This window comes from Balaenoptera ricei, chromosome 11, assembly GCF_028023285.1.
Source record: "Balaenoptera ricei isolate mBalRic1 chromosome 11, mBalRic1.hap2, whole genome shotgun sequence".
Classification (NCBI taxonomy): Eukaryota; Metazoa; Chordata; class Mammalia; order Artiodactyla; family Balaenopteridae; genus Balaenoptera; species Balaenoptera ricei.
This window is the reverse complement of record NC_082649.1, coordinates 26,319,274-26,345,312: the sequence shown is the minus strand read 5'-3', so window position 1 is coordinate 26,345,312 and position 26,039 is coordinate 26,319,274. Positions and strand designations below refer to the sequence as shown.

The following is a 26,039-nucleotide window of genomic DNA, read 5'->3' as shown; positions in this document are numbered from 1 at the left end:
AGGCTAAGGGGTTAAGGGACTCGTCCAAATTTATCCAACTAGTAAGTAACAGTCTGAATTTGTACAATGGTCTGTTTATGTTGTGTTTTATTAAACAAGTAATAGGTTATTTTCTAAGCCTAAATTCTTTTAGCAGTAAAAGGACACAACCTTCAAGTTGTGATACTCAAATAGCAGTTGGGAATTACTTTTGACCTTAATCTGTTGATGTAAACAGCAGACTTTGGTCACCTTCACAGTATGAGAATAATTTGGGGAAGTTACTAAGATTGTGTTTCTGAGTATGGACCTAGCAAAGATTATTTTCTTCAGAAAATGTATCTTAGAGTACATAAAATATTACAAAGCATTAGATTTTTTAAGAAGCAACTAGTGAGAAGATTGTCTCCAAACTATATACTGGATCGGAGAAGTTGACAAAACACATCTGCTATCAAACATGCCTTTCCACTTAGAAATTCCTGAAAATATAACCCAAAATGAGGTTGCCAAATATGGTACAATGAAGTAAATGGAAACTTAAAATTGCCTGGTTGTGCTTTTGGCTAAGTGGTCTTTCAGGGGCATAAAATCATTTTCCCCAGTTGGCACCCCATATATACCTGGTTAGCCAAAGGCTCGGTGTGAGTTTCCAGCTTGCTGCATACCTAGCTCTATAGTTCAGCCTGCACAGCCATTGGTCTACAGGGACTGTTGAAAGTAAGACTCAGAGGGGTAAGTAAATTTCCCTGGAGTCACACAGTAGGCCAAGGGGCATGCAAGGATTGGACCCCACAGCGTGTGCTTTCCCAATAAAACGCTAAGGTACACAGTGGCTACACGTAGGTAACGCCAATCCTCAGCTGAGTGACTAACATATCCTCTTAGCCAAAACAAAGATGTGTGACAGCAGAAAGAAGGGATGTGGGGAGGAGCAGCATGTTGAGAAAGTGGGCGTGGTATAGCTCTTGTTTGGCCAGTAAGCCGTTTTCCAACTGTGGTTTCATTTATTTCACGGAGCGTAGTTTAGATTCTTGGGGGAAAATGGTCTAGCACTAAACAGATACCAGAGAGAAAAAAAGTAGGACAGTTTTTGCCCTAGAGAAATGTACGCAGAGTCCCACGAAAAGAGTTCAGTGTTCCTCTAAAATCAGAGATTAAATCAATTATGCAACCCAAAACGGCAGCACATGTGGAGCTTTCACAGAAAGTCTGGGCAAAATTAGTCAGCCTGCCGTGATCTTTTGGTATCTGAAATGACCAGAGTTTGTATTCTTTTTTGTGATGTGGGGGAAGGGAAAGATGGAGAATAGGGACGGAGCAGAAAGAAGGCAAGAGTGACCTAAGAGAAGGAAATAGATACTATTTTAACATGAAAATGCAGTGCTTCTCAAATGTGTGAAAGCTGGTAAATGGAAAGCCTTAAAGTGCGAACTCCTCATTTTATTCTCAAATATAGCACTCGAAAGGTGAGGTGCTCTCACCAGCTTGGGCTTTGTCCCTAAATGAGAGGAGCCACCGCTAAGAGAAGGCTCATGGGATCATGCAGTTCTTCTCTGATTTTCCTTTTTAAAGCTGCTTCAAGCTGCTCTAAACTGTAACAAAAGGCACTTTCAACCTGGATGAATGCAGATACTCATAATGGAGGGGAAATCCTTGTCGTCATGTTGCCGAGACATGCCAGGTGTTTTTGCATATATGATTTCATTTAATTCTCACAACCCTGTGAAGGATATTGTTGAGGCTCTCACAAGGAAATGGAGACAGAGAGAGGTTAAAGAACCTGTCAGAAATTACACAGCTAAAAAGTGGGGAAGCTGGGCTTAGACTTAAAAGCCCCATCCGAGGACACATGGATGTAGCGGAACAGGAAAGAAGTAAACGGAAGTTGTCACAACTTAGGATGATGGTGGGCAACGGAGGGGAAACAGAATACATTCCAGATGCTAAAATCACCTGGGGAGATGGAAGGAAAATAAGTTCTGGTATATAAAAGATAATGGTTATAATGATTTGAGGAATATGGTACAAATGGATTCCATGAACTTCAAAGGTAAGAAAGAGGGAAAAGGACTTTATATGATTTTATTAACTGAACTTCTTTGATGGAATCAAATATAAACCTAGTTTACATTTAAGTCCACTCTTTTAGCACGACTCCCCACAGCTTGTGACTAAGCCAGCCCACACTGAATTATTTACCTCCACCCTCTTCTGTGCCCATGAGATTCCCCAGGCTTTTATATGCCTACTTTCATCCTGTCTAACTCCTAATCATCCCTCAAAACTTGGCTCCACTATAATTTATTTCTAAAAGCCTCCTATGACCTAGAGCTAGATGCCCCCTTTTGTGCATAAAAGTGTCCGCACCTCTTGCTGCAGTAAGTCTTCTTCGAGGAACTTGTCCTAAAGAAATAGTATAGAACACGGGCAAGGGTTAATGCTCAAAGTTCTCCACTGCAGTGCTACCTATTTACAATAGCGGACATCGGAAAACTCTTTGAAATAGCAAGTGATTGGGAACAGATTTGTGCATTTAGAACTCCTTCCTTCCCCGCCACCTGCGCCCCGGTTCCCTTGCCATGCTTGAGAGCTGAGCCACCTAAACCGAGTCCCCAAACAAGAGCAAACCCAGCTCAGAGGCCACCTCCTCTGGGAGCCTTCCTTGTCAACTATGTCTGTGTTAAGTAGCCCTCTGTGGGCTACCACACAGGCCATGCTTGACCTCAGTGCTTCAAAACTGTACTGTAAGTGTCTTTTATCAGACTGCCTCCTCTTTACAGTACACTCCCTGAGAGAAGGAGCTATGTCTTTCCAGCAAAGTTCACATCTATTTTGTCCCCAAAATGGTGAACTAGGTAATTTTAACCAGTCCTCTTGCAGAAAACAATTAGAAATAAAGAGGGATACTCCACAGTAAAAAAGACACCGATGTTATAAGAACAGTAAGTATGTATGTGCCTAGCATCATAGCTTCAGAATAAAGCAAAAATGAGCAGATATACCAAAAGTAACAGTGGCAAATTAAATAAACAAGAAAATAGTAAGGATGCAACAGTTTTGACTAATACAATTAGCAAATAACATAATATGTGTAGATGCAAAACTAGACTCACAAAGAATACATATTCTTTTCAAGCTTGCATAAAACATTCACAAATATTTGTCATATGATGACCCTAAAGCAAATTTAGCAAACTTAGAAGAATTAAAACCATATCACATATATTCGCCTACCATAGTTCAATCAAAATGTACAATTCATCTTGGGAAAGGTCTATAAACTGAATTGTATTAAATAAAGGTTTTCCAATCATCTAGAGTTTCCATTAAGAGAGTGAAAAAGCAAGCCACAGAGTGGGCAAAGGTATTTGTAACACATATAACCAACAAAAGGTACATTCCAAAGTATATAAATGACTTCAACAAATCAATATAAAAAAGATAATTCATCATTTTAAAAGTGCAGGGCAGGAATAAAGATGTAGACATAGAGAGTAGACTTGAGGACACAGGATGGGAGGGGGAAGCTGGGGCGAAGTGAGAGTAGCGACGATATATATACACTACCGAATGTAAAATAGTTAGCTAGTGGGAAGCAGCAGCATAGCACAGGGATATGAGCTCGGTGCTCTGCGATGACCTAGAGGGGTAGGATATGGAGGATGGGAGGGAGGCTCAAGAGGGAGGGGATATGGGGACATATGTATGCATATGGCTGATTCACTTTGGTGTACAACAGAAACTCACACAGCATTGTGAAGCAATTATACTCCAATAAAGATCTATTTAAAAAAAAAAAAAGGGCAAGAGAACAGCTACTTCACAAAACAAGATACCAAATAGAAAATAAAAATTTTTAAAGTGCTCAAATCACATTAAAAATTAGAGACATGCAAATTAAAACAATCATGAGATCCCACTACATACCCACTAGAATGGATTCTTATTTAGTTGAACTTGTACTTTTTACTTTGCAAACTTTTCTGAACGTGTGTGTCATATTTCATAATAAACTGTTATGTTTCAAGGACACTCATCAATACGTACTTGTTCATCAATAGAATGGAAACTGATCAAAATTATGTTTGTTTTTCTGCTTCTCTAACGCATTAAATTCTTTTACAGCTTTAATGAGGTATAACTGATGTATAAAAAAACTGCATAAAAAAAACTGCATATATTTAATAAATATTGACCAAAATTTTAGACTCATCTCCCTAATAAACTTTTTGTCGGGTCCTGTTCACTGAATCCAAAACAACAAATTGTGTTTCTAAATAATCTGTATTTCCCTCCAAGTTAACCTTGAAATTCCATAAATATCATGATTGCCCATAAAAGACAGATTAAGAAATTGCCCCCAATATCAATTTTACACATTTTCTCCTGCCCTCAGAACTAAGTTTTGCGTTGATGACTTTGGAAGCTGAGCTTCCAACTGAAGCATGACTATTTTTCTCATGTCTTGCTGTAGCTATTTTCTTCAGAGTAGAGCCTCCAGAACATTCTGGACAAATAGTGATAAATCAATTAAATTGTGAAGCCTGTTTTATTCTGAATTAGCTTTTAATTCTCAGTGTATACCTGACCCACTTAGCCCTAAAACACCCCTCCTCAAGAAAATCAATCCCATGTGAAAAAAGAAAAAACAATGGAGGGTGGAAGGGCTTTCAGCCCAATGAAATGACATGGTTATAAGAATAACCAGTAGACATTATCAAATGATAATCTCCAGCCCCTCAGAGAGTGATTTTATTCAAGCTGACAAATTTCTATCATTGATGAGGAGGGCTCTCAATTTGTTAACAATTGATAGAAATTAAAATAAAAGTTAATATATAACATATTCATTCACATATTTGTAACATGTATAAAAACCCTTATAATTTCATAAATAAGATTGAGTTAATTTACTTCTGTAAGCCTCAGTTTCTGCAACTTCATATAAAATAGGCACAGTAAAAGCATCCATTTTTAATTAGGCTTAAATGATTTAGTACGTGTTAAAGATACATGGCAGGGTCTGCATATAATACATGCTCTTAAAAATGTTGGCTCTTAGTAGTAATAACAGTGTAAACAGTAGTAGTAGTAACAATAGAGAAATGAAATATTTTAAAATCAATGTTTAAATTTGGAAATTAAGAGAAAGAAGGCAAGCTCTTCCTAGCAAGTAATGTCCTATCCCTAAGGTACTAGAAACTAGACATTTCAAAGGTAAAAATATTAGGTGATCACTTACTTGAATGTCCAGACCAAGGAACTGCAGGAAACACAATTAAATTCCTCTTAAACTCAAATACTCTCATAAGAGTTTTCTAACCAAGAAAATAAAGTATTCATTCATTCATTCACTTGTTTGTTTAAAATTATCTAGCTTTTCCATGAAAAAATAATTAATATTTAACAATTTTTTATTTATTATATAATTAACTATTTAATCATTTTTAAATAATTAATAAATTTCTAAGGAATTTTATGTTATTGTGATAGAAGTTCAAGAGTCTAAAACATAGTTTGGGAAATGCTGATTTAGAAAATATTAAAATATTAAAGTAAAATGATTACTACAATTGTGTTTAGTAGAGACAAACTCAACAAGATAGAAGGATTATTTCTTGTATCCGTGTTTTGCTTAAAAATACATATACATTTAAGAATAATGTGATACATGGGCCAGCTTCTCAATCTTTCTTAACCAAACTTTTACAATATTTACTTAACTTGCCTTCCCTCTGGTTTCCCCCATACCATCCACCCTTTCTTTACTTAGGATAAAGGTCAAGCTCCTTAATGTGACCCATGATGCTCTGCTTTCTCTGATTCTCAGCTCTATCTCACAAACCATTCTCTCTCTTACTAACAAAGCCTCAGTTACACTGGCCTTATTTTAGTTCCACAAATGTTCCAGCTTCCCAGCTCTGGGGCCTTCAACATGCTATTTCCATTTCCTGAAATGCTCTCTGGACATGACTTGCATCTCCAGCTACCACTCCATTCTTTCTTCATCTTCCCTGCCCTCTCCCCCGAATCTTTCGCTTTCTCACACAGGGTGAGCAGAAGGTCTTTAGTAAAATAATATACCCGAGTTGTACTATAGGATGAGAGCAATATTTGCAGGAAAAAACTCTTGTTTTTAAAATGTGTCTGTGTGTTTATTTTGTAGGTGCTACACTCTAAAGACCCTAAAAGGCCTTAGTCAATTAAAATGAAGGTTTGAGAGGTCTCACAGTTGCCCTCCTAGAACTGTACTAGAGACAGGAATTTCCATGGACTTGACCACAGAGAGCACTGACTGAATGGAGAGGATCCTGGGGATAGGGCAGAGGGGAAAAAAGGGAAGACGAGATGAGATGAGAGCAAAAAGGGACCCTGGCACCCACCTGATGCTGTCTCTGTACGGAGTTAATTTAATGGAAAAAATTTAAAAATGTTTCACACCAAAAATAATAATAATAATAATAATGTGTTATTTGTCAGAGAACTAATATCCATCTGAAAACAAACAGATATTTCTATGCTTGATCTAACTTTGAAATAAGTATTATTTAACTCTTGGCTACCAATCTTCTTAGGAACACCCAGAAGTGGACTTTAGTGCTTCCTGAACCTGTAAAGAACAAAGGTTTTATGCTTTTGCCCTTAGAGTTAAGTAAGTATGATATTTAAAAATCACATCCCTTTGATTTCACCTTTTTATTAACTAGTAGTTTGATTAGAGAACGGTCAGTATAAACAGAAACTGATTTGTTGACTGATGATCTATATTAGCTAACTTATAAACCATCTACTTTACAGATATCTATGTACACTTATATTTACACATTAAATTTGTGGTTAATTTGTATTATTTTTTAATCATAAACTTGAAAGAATATATTTTTGTTTGGTTTGTTTCTTTCACTTAATATATTATTTTTAAACAAACATCACCACAAGATTCTCTCTGGCTACTCAATGAGTCTGACTACTGGGTATTGTGTCTTTAAGCTGGAGGATATGTTTTAATCTACACTTTTCTCTGGTTTGTCTCCTTCTTATTACTTAATCATCCAATGAGCCTTACAGAACTGTCAGTTTGGAAGGCAATAAACTGTGTATGGATTTTTCTTCTTCTTTAGGATTGAGAAAGTCCCAATCATGCAAGCAATGAAAGAAACTTCTATACACCTAGTACTTCATTTCCTGACAATCAAAGTCATGGGCTAATGATGACCTTAGGCTCCTGGCTACAAATGTGAGACAGGACTGACAAATACACATCACTGGCTCTGTAAAACAATATGTGACAAGTTTTAGGATAAAAACCCAGTTCCTAGCATAATTACTGAGTGACTAGGCAGTGCATCATGTGACCTGGCTCTGACAGGCTGAAGGAACAATGCACTGCTGAGTCCGCAGGGACTCTGAAATGTGGGGCATGTATTGTTTACTTAGGGATCAAGGAGACTTCTGTTAAGTTTAAAAGACACACATATATTATTACTGATTATCCCTCTCTGAAATCCTCCTACAAACTATCACAAGAGAATTTTCCATTTGCAATTTTAAAAGTATGCATAAGATTAAAACACTTTCCATTGAGTTGCACATTTGGATCAATAACATGTTAATATCACTGATATCTAAGATAACAAAGGATGCATATTAAAGCATGGAAATGATGTCTCAACTAAAAAAGGACACTGGTGAAAAGGATGAGTTCAGACAGCTATTCCTGTGCAAAGAAATACAAACATTTAAAACACTCAATGAACCAATATTTATTGAACAGGCTTTGAGTCGGGCATTTTTATTAGATTTCCTCTCCTAGACAGAATAAAATTTAGATTTGTATAAGATCATCAATTTTTTCAATGTGTTTTTAGCCCATTCATTTCTTTCATATAGGGAGAGGGGGGAAACATTGTGGTCATTTATACATTAACACTGTAAGTCCTTCCTCACAGATGTTGTCATTTAGGTGTCAGTAGACTGGATGTATTACAAGAAAAAGGCATTGAGCTGAAGGACAGACTTAGATGTGTCCATTCATTTATCAATACACTAATCAGTCACACAGCACATTATCAGAAGCCTACTATGCACAAGGTACTAGGGTTACAAAATTCTATAAAGAAGCCTATCATCTAATACAGAGAAGACATTCATGAAAACATACCATTTCATAACAGTAAAATGAATGCAGTAATGACAATATGAATGACAGAATGAACCAGGAGAAAAGATACACTGAAACCTACTGAATGGAAAATGCCCATAGTAAAGGTAGTCCTTAGGCAAAGGCTTGAAGGACAAATATTTGAAGTGACTAAAATAACCTCTAATCCTGGTCCTGCTCTTTACGAGCTATGAGACCTTGGAACCAATCAATAATCTCTTTGGATCTCAGTTCCATTATCCATACAATGATACAGATGATTCACATAATCTCTGAGGTCTGAGATATCACAGTTATAAATCCACTACTGAGGAATTTTCCAGAAGTTGTATAATGACTTGCTAAACTAGATTTATAATCCAGATTTCTAGAATTCCCATATTCATGAAGGTCCTACACTAATTTCTGTCTTCTTAAAGTCATATGCATGAGATTATCAAAAACTAGCAATTTTCAGCACAATTTGGAATCACTTGCGTTCTTCATCGCTTTAGAAAACAACCCTGCATAGCTTAAAATCCATCCTACACTGTGAAACTCATGCCTATTTGTCACTAGTCTCCAGCTACCATGGCAGCCTTTCTGCCAAACAACTATGTAAAGCACATGCCTGGCTCTGCCTCAGGACTTCTGCACCAGTTCTTCCTTCTGTCTGAAACCCTCTTGTTCAAATCTTTGTGAGTCTAGCTCTTTCTTGGCTCTGTGGTCTGTAGTCACACTGATTCTTCAGAAAGGTGTTTACCGACTACCTAATCTATGGTGCCAACACCTCTCTTCAGCTCACTCCTCCATTTAGTTTTCTTCAGAGCATGTATTGCTAGCTAAAATTATCTTCCCCATTTATTTTACTATTTCACTGTATATTTCCCCAACAAAAGAGTGCACACAGGAATCTTACCTGTCTTGCTCACTGCTGAATACTCAAGTCCCAGGAAGAATGCTTGGCACTGAGTTGGCATTCAATGAAAGAGAAAGTGAAGGAAGTGGGGAGGAAGGGGATGGAGACAGGGGCAAATCTATTTTCTCCTTAATATCTACTGTTTTGCTCCATTTTATCATCGAAAAGAAAGTTTGTTACTCATGAAAGCATAGAAAGGTTTGATGACATCACTCTTAATATAGACAACTGTTCATTTTCAAACATGAGATTGAATCTGTTCAATTGTATTTAAGGCTATATTTTAAGCCAAAGAATGAAGTTGTAAAAGTATAGATAAATGGCATTAAACTTATTAGAAGTTACTGTTTCAGATATTGTGTCGAATTTTTTTCTTTGTTCAAGAACCTACTATATAGCACAGGGAACTCTACTCAATGATCTGTGGTGACCTAAATGGGAAGGAAATCTAAAAAAGAGTGGATATATGTATACGTATGACTGATTCACTTTGCTGTGCAGCAGAAACTAACACAACATTGTAAAGCAACTATACTCCAATAAGAATTAATTTTATGTAAAATAGATAGCTAGTGAGAAGCAGCCGCATAGCACAGGGAGATCAGCTCATCCTTTGTGACCACCTAGAGGGGTAGGATAGGGAGGGTGGGAGGGAGATGCAAGAGGGTGGGGATATGGTGATATATGTATATGTATAGCTGATTCACTTTGTTATACAGCAGCAACTAACACAACAATGTAAAGCAATTATACTCCAATAAAGATGTTTAAAAAAAAGCCTAAACAAAAAAAAAAGAATTAATTTTAAAAAAACATGCAAAGTAACATTTTCTATCAAAACTATATTTGAAAAAAAAAACTATATTTGACAGCCACTATATTAAAAAAAAAAGAATAAGATGGACAATTTCCTTTCCTGCTTTCTTTATTCTCTCTGCTGTATCTCATACTACTAACCACTCCCTCTTTCTTGCAAATTTCTTCCTTTGTTTCAAGACATTATTTTCTTTTTCTTTTTCTTTTTTTTTACATAGTTGTTAAGCAGTTTAAATTTTATTGACCTCCTGGTTTTTTAAAACAAGTTAAATTTAAGGTCACACCTCTAAGTTCGATGCACTATATACAGATCGTGCAGAGCATGACTATGAAGAGATACAAATTAGTCCATGCCGAAAAAGATTTACTAGGGTACAGAATCATTTTCATAAATACATATAAAATTCTTGTGAAGATAGAAGAGGACTGACTCTTCAGGTTTTCTGAGACACTTTTCAAAGTGATTCAAGGCACAAAATGTGCACTACTGTGAATACATGCATGTGCCTCTAATACAGCCCATCAAAGATTTGGCTTCATGACTTACAAAACTAAATGTACTGAAATGAGATTCTGCTTCTTAGCTGAAAAACCACAGAACCTATAAACATCATGTGGATAATTACTCCAAAATATGGAGATACTAATGCAAGCACTTTATTTGAAAAAGCAAACACAAAAGATAGGTGTAAATTCAAAGTGTTTAAATGCTTCCATTTTGAATGATTCAGTTAAGAACCTGTACAAGTTTGTTCCCAGAAGCTAATGCATCAATCAGTAGTCTCCACTAAGGAAAATGAATTCTAAAAATTAACATGGTTTTCAATAATTCAAATTTCACTATTTATATAAAAACTTAGAGAGACCAATAATATCCAATAGCTTCAAAAGATAAGCTAAAGACTTTTTTGATGTAATCAATTTACCGATGTTTGTCCAGGTCTGTTTAATATATACGCAAGGAAAATACACTCACTCTATAATTTCTTATAAAATAGCAAGTAAGGAGTAGATGTAGGAGATGTAGAAGGGGAAAGAGAATTCAAAAAGTCCTCTTCAGTAACTTTCACTTCAGAATCATCAAAAAAGCAACCACTTCCCCTCATACTCCTTTAAGTTTTGCACTACATATGAAATTTTGTTTTCAAAACCACTCATGTTAATGCCTGTTTGGTCACTGGATTCCTTGTTTCTATCAGATTCATGGGTCCCATTAGTATTGTTAGTCTCAGCATTTCTATTTTCAGCAAATGCTGTACTGGCAACTTTATCAGGATTAGATGCTTTGTTGTATAACTCATAATCTGCTTTACTCTTTTGTCCTCCAAGAAGTCCAATAGCTTCTACATTTTTTTTGTTCAAAATTTTACTTGGCTGGGTATTTCCACTGACTCTAATCGACACTTCTTCATTGTCATAATTTTTGACCACACCCCTTGCTTCCTCCTCATTCAATGGTTCTGGCTTACCTATTTCACACATTTGGTCGATCACAAAATTTTCCTTATCTAGTTCTAAACTGTTAAGGTCAGTGACTTTAACAGAAGCAGTATAATGCCCACTACTAATTGTAATGCCACTATGCATCACAACTGCAAATAATCCATAGCTGTCGTTGGTTGGCTTTGTGCTCCATTCTTCTAGCGACAGTTTAAGAGGTGTCAGTAAAGGAGTGTTGATCTTGTAAAGTCCACCACCATAACATTCAAACACAAAGAATACTGAAATAAGTACTAATATTCAGGTGCTTCTGTGAAGGATATATGGCACTTCCCCCCTTAATTTTCTTTATTTTCTCCAAGCCACTAGCAGCAAAGCACTTCAAATGAATAGTTATAACTTCAGGCATTTTGTCAAACAAAAGACTTCGTTCAGCTTCAGTATAATGATGGCAATTTTCACAGAAATATTTATCTTCTCCTACAATCCTCTCCACTGAAGCAAACTGTGAAATTGCCCATCTCAGGGTCTTCATTTCTGTTTTTGGCTCTGGAGAAATTTCAGAACTCTCCTCTACTTTGGAAAACTCATCTTCTTGCACTGGTACACTGATGTCTTGAAAATCTTCTCTTCTTTCTGTTAAACTTTCACATTCTAAGCAACGAGTCCTTAATACCAGCTGACCTTGAAATAATTTCTCCACTAGCTCAAAACCAATTTGCTCTGGACCTTTGTTTATGGGCTTAACTTCATTAACAGGCATAACATTATTCCCTGGAGATTCAAGTCCACAACCATTAGCTATATTGTCATTCTCATACTTCCCGAAGTCCTCTTCAAGATCATATTCACTTTCTTTAGATTGTCCTTTGGATTCTTGGTTTGTTGTTATTTTACCCAGACTACAGAATTTAGAAATAACGCTGTGTTGCTTAGCTGCAGACTTTAACCAGTTTATTTTAACTCTTGATTTCTTTTGTGAGGGTCTTGCACTCTCATTTTCAGAAATGTACTTGGGGATTATTTTAGCAGGAATATCTAATGAATCAGCAGTAGCTTTTCTTTTTGATCTGGTTTGTCTCTGGTTTTCTTCCAAAGACTGGTGTTCCTTAGAGACTTTAACTTTTTTCTTCATGTTACCAAATTCAGTGTCACTTTTTCTTTTACTTTTGGCAATTTTTCTTTATAGTCTTCAGAATGCCTCATATTGTCCATCTCCATGCTGTTATTACCACTCATTTCCTCTTTCTGATGTTTTTCTTCTACCTTAGTAGATAACTCTGCCACATTTTTTACTTCTTTTTTTAGGAGTTGGCATGTTTCTTGAATGTTTCCCAAAAGACACTGTAATACTTCCTGTGCATCATGCTGTAGATATCCTTCATACATAGGGTTGAGTTCCCTGAGTGTGTTAAGTAGCAAGTTCATCAGTATATTCCTCTGGATTTAAGAGAAAACTAGCCTGAAGGTGTTCGACTGAAATGATCAAGGACTGTAAGCTGCATATTAGTTCATAACTTGCTGAAGAATCTTCTTTGCAATTTCCCTTATCTTTTTGACTGGCTTCATCTTTTAGGGCTTCTTTCTTCCTTGAAATAATATTAAATAAGTGCTTCACTCCAGATTTAAAACCAGGACAAAAATATAATAGCTGAAGTATACTATTAAGATAACAAGTATTGCCGAGATTATTCAGTCCCACAAACGGTAACAAGTTTTCTCTCTTCTCACAGTTGATAGGTGAGGACTGTGCTGCAGGAACAACTTGATCAATTTCAGACCCTCTATATTCAGAAGTTTTTTCTTCGTTTTCTTGAGAATCTGTGAAATCCGAGGCTCTCTTGGTTTCCGTTTTCTGAAAAACCTTCAAGGAAAGTCTGGTTTTTTTTGATGGACTACCTCTTGAAAGCCCATTACTTTCACTAGGTATGACACCGGGCATTTTCTCTTCAAATCCTAAGGAGTTGACAAGAATTAATTTATACAGGGACCTTGTAATCACCAATCATATCTAGAATATAACATTTTACCAGGTGCTGTATCTTCTGCTACACCATTTCTTGCTCCTGGCTGTCCTTATCACTGGGGGTTGTTACATCAAAAATGTTTCTCCCGTAACTCTGGTCATGGCCCAGAGCGAGGTCCGTGGTGGTGACGCCGACGAGTCTAACCGGGCTGAGGGCGGGTGCGACAGGTGAGCCCCTGCCCCGAGACCGCGGGGGCCCGCGACCCACGGAAAAGCTGGCCGGATCGCCCTCCCCGCAGGCGAGTGACCATTCGCTCTCAAGAGCGGGAACCCAGGCTGCCGCTCGGTCCTGCCAGGCGCCAGCACCGACTACATCCCCGAAGCTGCGCCCGGCCGTGCCCGCCCCCGTCCCCGTCCCCGCCCAGGGACGGCAAGGAGCGCCAGAAGCGGCTCCGCTCGCCCGGCGCCCGAACCGCTGGGGTCTCAAGACATTATTTTCTTCTCATTTTCCATCTACCTTCACAGCTGTTTCTTTTCCTTTCGCCTTCCTGAACTCAGCTTCCTCCATTACCTTAAAAGGTTGGTTTTTGCCAAAATTTCAGCACTGGTCATTTTTTCTTCTCTATCTATCTCACAGCTTTGATTGCACATTTTGGCTGATGACCCAGTCCTCTCTCCTGTGCTTTCTCATAAATCTATTTGCCCTCTACATGTTATCACTTACACACACCACTGAAACCTAAACTTGACAAATATGAATCTATGTAATCAGCAAACCACTGTACAGGCTTACTAGGTGGCTGACACTGTTCAAGCACTTTAATAAATATTAATTCACTTAATTTTTATAAAACTCTATAAAATAAGTATGATTCTTATTGCTCCCATTTTAGAGAGAGAAAGCTCATTAATTTACCAGAGTCACTCAACTAAAAAGTGGTGGGAAGGAGGTTCTGTCCTGGCACCGCCATGGACCCAGATCTCCCAACCTGAACCCTAAGATGTATCCTAACCAACTCCTCTCCTCACATCAAAATTGCCACGCAGTTCTAGTGATTTTTTACCTACTCAGTACTTCCCTAATTCATTCTTCCTCTTTAACTCCAGTGCCTTAGTTCAATCTTTTACAATTTCTTTTCCGAAATACCTCGTAGCCTTCTCACTTTTCACTGTGCCCCTTCCAACACATCCCCCCACACTGCCAAGAGTGATCACTCTAAGACCAGATCTAATCATGTCACGTCCCTGCTTAAAACCACCCAGTGACTGTGCACTGCCTTCATGATAAAACCCAAACTCCCTAACATAATGCATAAGGCCAAGAAGCTTCATCAGGTACCACCATTCTATAAATCCTACAATCCAGACCTACCCATTCCCTACAATTTCCTGAAGGTATAATGCTCATCCACAAATATGTGCCTTTTCTGATCTCTTCTTTTATCTTTAATCCCCCTCCACATTGGAGGAGGTGACACTTCCAATTATGTTTTCATTTGTTTGTCTCCATGGCTTTATTGAGACATCTCTTGAAAGCTAGGTTCATGACTTCTATTTCTGTACATCAACCTCTCCTGTGGTACTTGGCACGTGGTAGGCAATGAGCAAAAAACATGATGAATGAAAGGAGGGACAAACAAGTGAAATACCTTAAGCTTATCTTAAGTGTTTTATCAGACTAATGAGACAACCACTGAACAAAGAATGAAACTGAATTTGGCATCTGTGATGCAGCTGCAGCCCTCTAAGCAAAGCTTTGATCTTAAACTTCCTTTCTAATGCTAGCATTATGATTCCACTCTACTAAAAGTCAATTGATACCTTTTGCCAGCACCAGTTGCCTTAAAAGCAGGATCACCAAGAAATATAATTCCACAATGTTGGAACTTGGATCAAATGGCATCAGATAGCAGATAGACTCTGGCAGTGCTCTGTGCCAATGTCCACATCTATTAGGTTTATTTGCTAACTAGTCTTATTATCTATTTCATGTTGGGATTTCTTTAGGGTGTGGTAGAATGGGACAGATGGGTTGAAAGTCTTCCTTCAGGCATCATACACATAGGATTGGGCAGATGGGTTCCTTTCAGATAATCAACCTTTAAGCCTGGAAGACATGGACAAGCAGAGAGAAAAAGAACATACTATTGTCTAGTAATAGATAAAAATATAGTTGGTAATGGACACAATTAAAAATAAGATTTGTAATGTATAAATCAAAACTGGAAAGTGGCATTGTGTCATTTCCCTTCAAAGGTACAGATTTTCAGGCAACAAGTTTGAATTATAGTAATAAGTGACCTCAGAAACCTAAAAAACTTACAAAAAAAGACCACTCTTAGCAATAGAAGATGCCAACCTGAAGTAAGTTTTGTAGTAACAAGAACAAGGCTCAATTTTATTGAATATTTCTATCAGTTAACTGGATGAGAATTTTATAGAATATTAAACAAATGAGCAAGTGATATTAATCTGGGAGGAAAAAAATCAGAAGCCAAAAGGATTTCCTCACTGTGGAAAGATGGATTGAAATAATAAAAAAAAGAGACGAGTAAAGAATATTGCACTTAGGTCTCCCTAAAACCCAAGTGAAAACAAAATAATTCTTACACGAGTGTACAATGTAGAGATGTGTATTTGAGGCAGCATATGCAAAAAGAGAAGGAATTAGAGTTGATGAAGTAGTTGGCATAATCAGCTGGATGAAGTTGAATCTTTGGCTGTTTTAAAAGAAAAACCACATCTGTGGTGGAGAGCGTCCACTGACACTTCATTTCCAAACTCTGCCCTCCTTTACTCTGCTCACTGCCCCAGGACACAGCTGTCCTGGATACAGGACATCAATGAGTCTTCCTTTACTCGGAGTTCCGGTTGGGTTTGGCTAAATGGTAGCATGAGCAGGAGGCGAGGGAGGACAGAGAGTAAGATGTGGGTATTTACTCCCAGAGGTCATTCTGGGTACTGAGTGTGTCCCAGTCACACAAAAGTTCATGTTGCTGTCTGACAACCATCTTCAGGCATTCACCTCCATCTCTGATTCCAGTAACAATCTCCTTCTCTTACTCCTTTAGGGGAAGGGATGATAAGGATACTCTCCTGTTTCTAGCCCTGGGGTTTGTCCCAGGCCATTTGGATTTTTGTAAATGGTTCCTTCATTAAAATCTCCTCCAATTGCCCAATTTAGTATGACATGTACTTCCTGCAGGCACCCTTACAGATAAACTAGCATTTATTAAACACCAGCTATATGCCAAGCACTTAGTAGGAGCTGTTATACTTATGGTTTCAGCATCTCTCTGAGGTAGGTTCTATCATATGTTACAGATGAAGGGATAGAGGCATCCAGAGGCTGATTTACTTAAGGCCAAACAGCAAGTAGGTAACCAGGTTGGATGTGACCCCAGGCTGTCTGACTTAGAGCCCATGAATATAGCCCAATTCTGCTATATTCATTTTACTCTGTTCAGAATAAGTCATGACTTATGCTTATACTCTTAATCTGGAGAATAGTTCTTTCCCCCTGGCTTCATACTTTCAGAGGAATTAAACAAAACAAGTGTGTTTAGCGACAATTTCAGGAAGCATGAGGGGATCTCATAACTCAGAAATGTGGAGGCAGTGCAAATTTGTAAAATCTTTCCGAAAAGCAATTTGACAATATGCATTCAGGACCTTAAAGCATGCACTTACCCTTAGGCCCATTAATTCCACTTATAAAAGTCTATCCTAAGAAAATAATCAGAGATGTAAATAATGACTTAAGTACTAAGATGTTCAATGCAGAGTAAGTTACAAGGACAAAAAAAAACAGAAAAAACAAAACCTGAAATAACCTTGAAGTTCGACAATAGAAAAACAGTTGACTAAATTATTATGCAGGTATGTATATATATAGACTCACATGGATGTGGAATATTAAAGCTATCAAAATTGTGTCTTAGAAATAGAATGAATTGAGGAAATTCTCACATTGTTAGTATAGGATTCAAAAGATTATCAAACTGCATACTCTATGTTTTAAAGCACGTGTGTGCATGTACACATGCACATGTAGGGAAAAAAATGATTTTAGGACTACAAAACATTAACTGCATCTATCTTTACATTTGGGAGTGTAAGTGATTACTTTATTTCTTCTGTATAACTTTCTACTTGCTTTTCTGTATTTTCCAGGTGGTACAATAGAAGCAAAAAATAAAAATTATTTTAAAACATCAATAACTGTGATTAAAATGATATAACTATAATTATATAATCATAATAATAACTGTGATTAAAATAACTGCGATTTATATATGGCTAAAATAATAGGAACTGCATAACCTGAAAAAGAGAAGATTCAATAAAATGTAGATGAAGGGCTATCAAAAGAAAGAGTTTGACACTCGTCCTAAATAGATCAAACAGAAGAACCCGAACCAACAGAAATTAGAGGAAGATAGATAGACTTTGTCAATAAGAAGGGAAAGAATTCTAATAGACTTTTTAAAAGTGGGAACACGTTGTCTCAAAAGGTTTTGATTTTTCTGTCACTGGAAGCATTCAAGAAGAGGTTTGACCAAAATTTTTCAGGAAGCTTCTTGCAGTGATTTAAACTTTGGACAGGTAGTTAGGCCTAGAAGTCTCTCCTTCCAGAGAGTCTAAAATTTGCATGCTACTGAACAACAATATCTAAACATTTCCTCACCATCAGAGATTGTTTCTTTGGGATAAGGTATTTTTGTTTCGGAAAATTCTCTTTTAATCTCCTCTGTGGGGGCAAAGTAGAAAGCCTTTCTGAGTTCAAAAGTAGTTCCTTTGAGGGCAAGGGACATGTCTTCCCATCACTGTGTACAACAGTTTCAAGTACAGAGCCTACCTAGAGCAACTCGGGTTTTTATTTAAGTAAGCCAGTGTACCAGACCTGGTTAAACACCACCCCAGATCCACTCCATCCTGCAACATCCCTCACTTCCCAGAGGGAGGACCCTCATCTCCTAGCACCCTTGCATCTCTGGCCCCTGACCAGGAAGCCACAAAACATAACAGACAGAGCAGTTCATGGGTTTGGGGGGGAGGGGGCCAGGTGAATTGCTTGCCTTCTCCCAAGCTTTCTCCCTTTACTGTCCTAGGATGTGATGGTTCTATAAGGCTCCTCTCAAGGCATCTCCCACGCTGCGCAAACAGCCCTGTTTCCTTGAGAGACTCACTCTCACTTCACAGCGATTTCAGCCCCAGTAGAGCACGAGCGCACAGCTTAGCTTTCAGGTCTGTTCTCTGAAGGATGTGCACTAAGACAGCAATTGAAATTTTCTTGTGAGTTGGTTGATCAAAGGATAACCAGTCCACCCTACAAGATCTTCTGAAAGAGTGAGCCATGGGTAAATTCTCACACAAAGAACTAAAGGGAGAATTGATGTGAGACCTGAAGGAGGCAAAAAGAGCCCTGCAATGAGCATGAGGACCCTGGGACCAGATGGCAGCAGACAGCGGGTGGACAGGAGGGGGTGACCAGCAAACATCACCTCTGTGTCCAAAGCCTGCCAGGCAGAAGCTTTACTAGCAAACTTCCTCCTTGCCTCAGCCCTCCCCAAACTCCCTCAAGCAACCCACGGGAGGACACCATCCTCTCCCAAGGCCTCTCTCTCCTCCCAAGCCTGGTGCCCTTGCCCTTGACTCACCAACTCTCAGTTCCCCGCCTGCAATGAGCATGCACGCCATGCTCAGAACGTTGCTTCTGTCCACAGGGAATTCTAGAGTCCCCATCACATAGAGGCCTCTGAGGGACGGAAGATCTGTATCCACAAGGACAGTCCTGTCTGCAGAAGGAAAAGAAATTGCTCAGACCCATAAACACAACGAGAATTACCTCCTCTCCTCCAGTGACCTGCACTGCGGTGCTCCAGGCAGTTCAGGAGCTGCTTCCCTTGCTGCCTGGGCCAGGACAGGGGCAGGAAGTGGAATAACAAATGGTTTTCCAAAGGCTAGGCTTTCATAAAGAGGCAGGGGAAACAAGAAGGCATGATGCATACATTCTGCCATCGCTTCACAAACCGAGGGTCATGGCCAAAGGCACTGCCAATGCCCCAAACCCTGCCCCAAGCCTACTTTAGTGCAAACGTCCAGATGAGCTCCACACCCTTTGTCCCCATCCCTCCAGTTTGGCTCTCATGTCTGAGAGGTAGACAGCCATACAGATGACGTTGGCCTCTGAAGTCAGGCTATCTGGATGTGAATCCCAGCTCTGCTACTGTCTGACTGCGTGGACCAACAATTTCACCCCTCTGTGCCTCAGTTTTCTAATCTGTGAAGTGAGGATGATAATCAAAATACCTGTTTCATTCATAAGGTTTTTGTGAGGATTAAATGAATCAATAGACCTAAAGGGCTGAACCATTCTCAATTCCCCAATCCCACCACGAAAAGCCCAGTGTCTGGTACGTGCTCAATAAACGCTGAACATTTTCATTATTAGTACTGTTGTCCATTAGCTTGGCAAGCTTGCAGAGCTCACGGGACAACTTAAAACTTATTCTTCATTTCCCCTTCCATAAAAGCAGTTTCCATACAACTTCAGGAGGAAGAAACATTGATTTTTGTTTGAAAGTAACAATAGAGTAATACATGAGTAAAAATTCACCTTTAAAACAGTAAATATTTCATGTGTGCCAAAGTATTAAGTGTTACTTTCTGAGGCTTAGTAGTAATTCAACCTAAATTAAAGATATCAAATAAACATTTCTGCTTACATCTTAAGTACCATAATCACTGACACATGCAAAGATTTTTAAGGAATTTTTTTAAAATTTATTTTGTTGAAGTATAGTTGATTTACAATGTTGTGTTAGTTTCTGGTGTACAGAAAAGTAATTCAGTTATACATATATATATCTATTCTTTGTCATATTCTTTTCCATTACAGGTTATTAGAAGATACTGAATATAGTTCCCTGTGCTATACAGTAGGTCCTTGTTGGTTATCCACTCTATATATAATAGTTTGCCTCTGCTAATCCCACACTCTCAGTCCTTCCTTCTCCCACCCCCTCTCCCTTGGCAACCACAAGTCTATTCTCTATGGCTGTGAGTCTGTTTCTGTTTCATATTTAAGGAATTTTTTAACATAATCTCACTTCTCATTCCAGAAAACAATGCACCTGTTGTTCTTAAGGACCTGCTCACCCAAATTAACTTCTCAGGAGTTGTCTTTTCTGGTTCTTGCCTACTGCTCAAAGGATAAGACCACCACACCTTCCTATGGTAGACAGTAGAGGGTCGTGAACCAACCATTTCCCTATTCCTCCTGGTTCATAGTTAGACTACCTTTTCTAGCCTCCTCTACAATTAAATGAAGCCATGTGACTGAGGTGTAGCCAATAAAATGTAGGCAGAATTGAAGTGTGACATCTCGGACCTGGTCCCTAAATTCTCCTGCAGGTATTCCCTCCCTCCCCTTGTGTCTCCGTTAAATAGTAGAACACAGGTTCTCATGGTGTGGGCATGGGCCAAACAGCATCTGCATCACCCACTCATCCATCAGAAGCAACCCAACTTTTAGCTCTGCTGGTAAGCCATTCATGGTCTTACACTGGATCTACCACTCCCCTGTGGAAATCTCTCTCTAGTGATACCCTGGACCTTCTTACAACATAGCACTAAAACACATTATTGTAATTACATACATGATTATTGCTTGTAAGGAGGGAACTGTCACTGGGCTGGTCCTCAGTGTAATTATGTCTTTCTCTCCAACTGTTACTTCCTTAGGAGAAGAGAACATCCCTTTTTAAAAACCCCTAGTGCTTATTGTGACATCAAAGATAAAGCTGTTAAATAAACATTGCCCAGATCTGTTGAGTTTAGTTCCTGACACCCCTTAAAATTCAAGAGTTTATTAGTGACTGATACAAAATGAATAATCAGGCTAAACAGATGAAAATAAATTTGCATTTCAATTTCATGTCTGCTCCTTTCCACACATTCAAACAAAAGAGTGAAATATCTAGAGAATGTTCTAGGTTTAACATATATTTTATAGGTTCATGACTTTAACGTGACTTCAAAAGCAAGACAGAAATTATTTCAAGCAAACACCTTTCAATACAAGAGTTCTATACAAATAGGCTTTATCTCTTCCAACCTATGGCCCATTCCACCAGTGTTTGCCTGTTGAACCTGATTGTACAAAATAACTGAATTTCTTCAATAAATGTTTTCTCTCATTCACAAAATACTTACACACAACACACACACACACACACACACACACACACACACAAAAGCATGATATTAGGCCTCTTCTGAATATACTTCTCAGTTAAAATATGTCTATTACATGGAATTTAAAGTTTTCCCTTTGGTCTTTAGCACATTCCCCCTTCATAGACGTTTTTCTTTAAATTCCCTGACCCGCTCCAAATATACCAACAAATTTCCCACAAATCATTCTTAGCCTAACTATTTTAAGCTCTGTGAGAACAGAGACCATAGCTGTGACTCTAATGTTTATTTGCTCAGCACATAGAACAATACCCGTAATTTGGTAGGTGCTCAAAAATAACACCAAAGAGTGTACACACACACCCCACATGTAAAACCCAACAGCCATCAGAAGCAAAGTATAGGTTGAAGGCAAGAGTAGAAACACTATTCTTATTTCTTTCAGTGCCACCTTTCACTTTGAAATTTCCTGGATCCACCCAGTCCCCTTTTTTTTCTTGCCTCTTTCCTTCCTGTGCTAAATCTTATTGGGTGGTAGGAAGTCAAAGATGAGTCAGGACAGCTAGGGCACCTACCAGACACCAGTGGGGGACCACGGGCACCTAAGAGGATGGAAGGAACCCCCAGCAACTGGTTGTTTCAATTATAGTTTTATTTTTCCAAATACAATTTTTATCTTTCTAATTTTATTTTGTTTTTTATTCGTTGATATTGTACTTCTCCTTTTTTCTTTCTTTCTTACTTTTTTTTTTTTTACCGCACCACGAAGCTTGCAGGATCTTGGTTCCCAGGCCGGAGGTCAGGCCCAAACTCCTGTGGAAGGAACTCTGAGTCCAAACTGCTGGACTAACAGAGAACCTCAGACCCCAAGGAATATCAATCAGAGTGAGGCCTCCCAGAGGTCCTCATCTCAGCACCAAGACCCAGCTCTATATAACTGCCTGCAAACTCCAGTGCTGGATGTCTCAGGCCAAGCAACCAGTAAAACAGGAATACAGCACCACCCATCAAAAAAAAAAAAAAAAAAAGAAATGACAAAAAAATATGTTACATATGAAGGAGCAAGGTAAAAACCTACACGACCAAATAAATGAGGACAAAATAGGCAACCTACCTGAAAAGGAATTCAGGGTAATGATAGTATAGATGATCCAAAATCTTGGAAACAGAATGGAGAAAATACAAGAAACATTTAAGAAGGATCTAGAAGAACTAAAAAGTAAACAAACAGTGATGAATAACACAATTACTGAAATTAAAAATACTCTAGAAGGATAAGTGAGCTGAAAGATAAAATGTTGGAATAACTGCCAGGGAGCAGAATAAAGAAAAAAGAATTAAAAGAATTGAGGACAGTCTCAGAGACCTCTGGGACAACATTAAACACACCAACATTCGAATTATAGGGGTCGTAGAAGAAGGAGAGGAAAAAAAAGGGTCTGAGAAAATATTTGAAGAGATTATAGTCGAAAACTTCCCTAACATGGGAAAGGAAATAGTCGATCAATTCCAGGAAGCCCAGAGAGTCCCACACAGGATAAACCCAAAGAGAAACATGCCAAGACACATATTAATCAAACTATCAAAAATTAAATACAAAGAAAAAATATTAAAAGCAGCAAGGGAAAAGCAACAAATAATATATAAGGGAATCCCCATAAGGTTAACACCTGATCTTTCAGCAGAAACTCTGCAAGCCAGAAGGGAGTGGCAGGACATATTTGAAGTGATGGAAGGGAAAAACCTACAACCAAGGTTTCTCTACCCAGCAAGGATCTCATTCAGATTTGATGGAGAAATTAAAAGCTTTACAGATAAGCAAAAGCTAAGAGAATTCAGCACCACCAACCCAGCTTTACAACAAATGCTAAAGAAACTTCTCTAGGCAGGAAACACAAGAGAAGGAAAAGACCTACAAAAACAAACCCAAAACAAGAAAATGGTAATAGGAACATACATATCGATAATTACCTTCAATGTAAATGGATTAAATGCTCCAACCAAAAGACATAGACTGGCTGAATGGATACAAAAACAAGACCCGTATATATGCTATCTACAAGAGACCCACTTCAGACCTAGGGACACATACAGACTGAAAGTGAGAGGAAGGAAAAAGATATTCCATGCAAATGGAAATCAAAAGAAAGCTGGAGTAGCAATTCTCATATCAGACAAAATAGACTTTAAAACAAAGACTATTACAAGAGACAAAGAAGGACACTACATAATGATCAACAGTTCAATCCAAGAAGAAGATATAACAATTGTAAATATTTACGCACCCAAAATAGGAGCACTTCAATACATAAGGCAAATGCTAACAGCCATAAAAGGGGAAATCGACAGTAACACAATCATAGTAGGGGACTTTAACACCCCACTTTCACCAATGGACAGATCATCCAAAATGAAAATAAATAAGGACACACAAGCTATAAATGATACATTAAACAAGATGGACTTAATTGATATTTATAGGACATTCCATCCCAAAACAACAGAATGCACTTTCTTCTCAAGTGCCCATGGAACATTCTCCAGGATAGATCATATCTTGGGTCACAAATCAAGCCTTGGTAATTTAAGAAAATTGAAATCATACCAAGTATCTTTTCCAACCACAATGCTATGAGACTAGATATCAATTACAGGAAAAAAAACTGTAAAAAATACAAACCCATGGAGGCTAAACAATACACTACTCTCTTGGTTAAGAGATCACTGAAGAAATCAAAGAGGAAATCAAAAAATACCTAGAAACAAATAAACAATGAAAACATGATGGTCCAAAACCTATGGGATGCAGCAAAAGCAGTTCTAACAGAGAAGTTTATAGCAATACAATCCTTCCTCAGGAAACAAGAAACATCTCAAATAAACAACCTAAACTTACACCTAAAGCAATTAGAGAAAGAAGAACAAAACAACCCCAAAGTTAGCAGAAGGAAAGAAATTATAAAGATCAGATCAGAAATAAATGAAAAAGAAATGAAGGAAACGATAGCAAAGATCAATAAAACTAAAAGCTGCTTCTTTGGGAAGATAAACAAAATTGATAAACCCTTAGCCAGGCTCATCAAGAAAAAAAGGGAGAAGACTCAAGTCAACAGAATAAGAAATGAAAAAGGAGAAGTAACAACTGACACTGCAGAAATACAAAGGATCATGAGAGATTACTACAAGCAACTATATGCCAATAAAATGGACAACCTGGAAGAAATGGACAAATTTTTAGAAATGCACAACCTTCTGAGACTGAACCAGGAAGAAATAGAAAATATAAACAGAGCAATCACAAGCACTGAAATTGAGACTCTGATTAAAAATCTTCCAACAAACAAAAGCCCAGGACCAGATGGCTTCACAGGCGAATTCTATCAAACATTTAGAGAAGATCTAACACCTATCCTTCTCAAAATCTTCCAAAATATAGCAGAGGGAGGAACACTCCCAAACTCATTCTACGAGGCCACTGTCACCCTGATACCAAAACCAGACAAAGATGTCACAAAAAAAGAAAACTACAGGTCAATAGCACTGATGAACATAGATGCAAAAATCCTCAACAAAATACTAGCACATTAAAAGGATCATACACCATGATCAAGTGGGGTTTATTCCAGGAATGCAAGGATTCTTCAGTATATTCAAATCAATCAATGTGATACACCATATTAACAAACTGAAGGAGAAAAACCATATGATCATTTCAATAGATGCAGAAAAATCTTTTGACAAAATTCAACACCCATTTGTGATTAAAAAAAAAAAACTTTCCAGAAAGTAGGCATAGAGGGAACTGACCTCAACATAATAAAGGCCATATATGACAAACCCACAGCCAACATCATTCTCAATGGTGAAAAACTGAAACCATTTCCACTAAGATCAGGAAGACAAGGTTGCCCACTCTAACCACTATTATTCAACATAGTGTTGGAAGTTTTAGCCACAGCAATCAGAGACGAAAAAGAAATAGAAGGAATCCAAATTGGAAAAGAAGAAGTAAAGCTGTCACTGTTTGCAGATGACATGATACTATACATAGAGAATCCTAAAGATGCTACCAGAAAACTACTAGAGCTAATCAATGAATTTGGTAAAGTAGCAGGAAACAAAATTAATGCACAGAAATCTCTTGCATTCCTATACACTAATGATGAAAAATCTGAAAGAGAAATTAGGGGAACACTCCCTTTTACCACTGCAACAAAAAGAATAAAATACTTAGGAATAAACCTATCTAAGGAGACAAAAGACCTGTATGCAGAAAACTATAAGACACTGATGAAAGAAATTAAAGATGATACAAACAGATGGAGAGATATACCATGTTCTTGGATTGGAAGAATCATCATTGTGAAAATGACTATACTACCCAAAGCAATCCACAGATTCAATGCAATCCCTATCAAACTACCAATGGCATTTTTCACAGAACTAGAACAAAAAATTTCACAATTTGTATGGAAACACCAAAGACCCCAAATAGCCAAAGCAATCGTAAGAAAGAAAAATGGAGCTGGAGGAATCAGGCTCCCAGACTTCAGACTATACTGCAAAGCTACAGTAAT

At 38.0% G+C, this 26,039-nt stretch overlaps 1 protein-coding gene across 18 annotated transcripts in view; it reads right to left on the bottom strand.

Annotated features, from left to right (window-relative positions):
- Positions 1-26,039, bottom strand: part of PKHD1 (PKHD1 ciliary IPT domain containing fibrocystin/polyductin) — a 471,129-nt gene that overhangs the window by 179,732 nt on the left and 265,358 nt on the right. For 13 of the 18 annotated variants that reach the window (XM_059938510.1, XM_059938523.1, XM_059938524.1 and 10 more), the window contains 2 exons: positions 18,924-19,061; positions 2,350-2,385 (listed from right to left, as the gene is read on the bottom strand). The exons of 1 other annotated variant lie outside the window; for it this stretch is intronic. In XM_059938510.1, the coding sequence (XP_059794493.1) occupies positions 2,350-2,385; positions 18,924-19,061 (174 nt within the window). Of the gene's footprint in view, positions 1-2,349; positions 2,386-5,224; positions 5,246-18,923; positions 19,062-26,039 lie in introns of all 18 variants that reach the window. 4 more of the 18 variants (XM_059938512.1, XM_059938518.1, XM_059938511.1 and 1 more) reach the window with 2 other exon arrangements.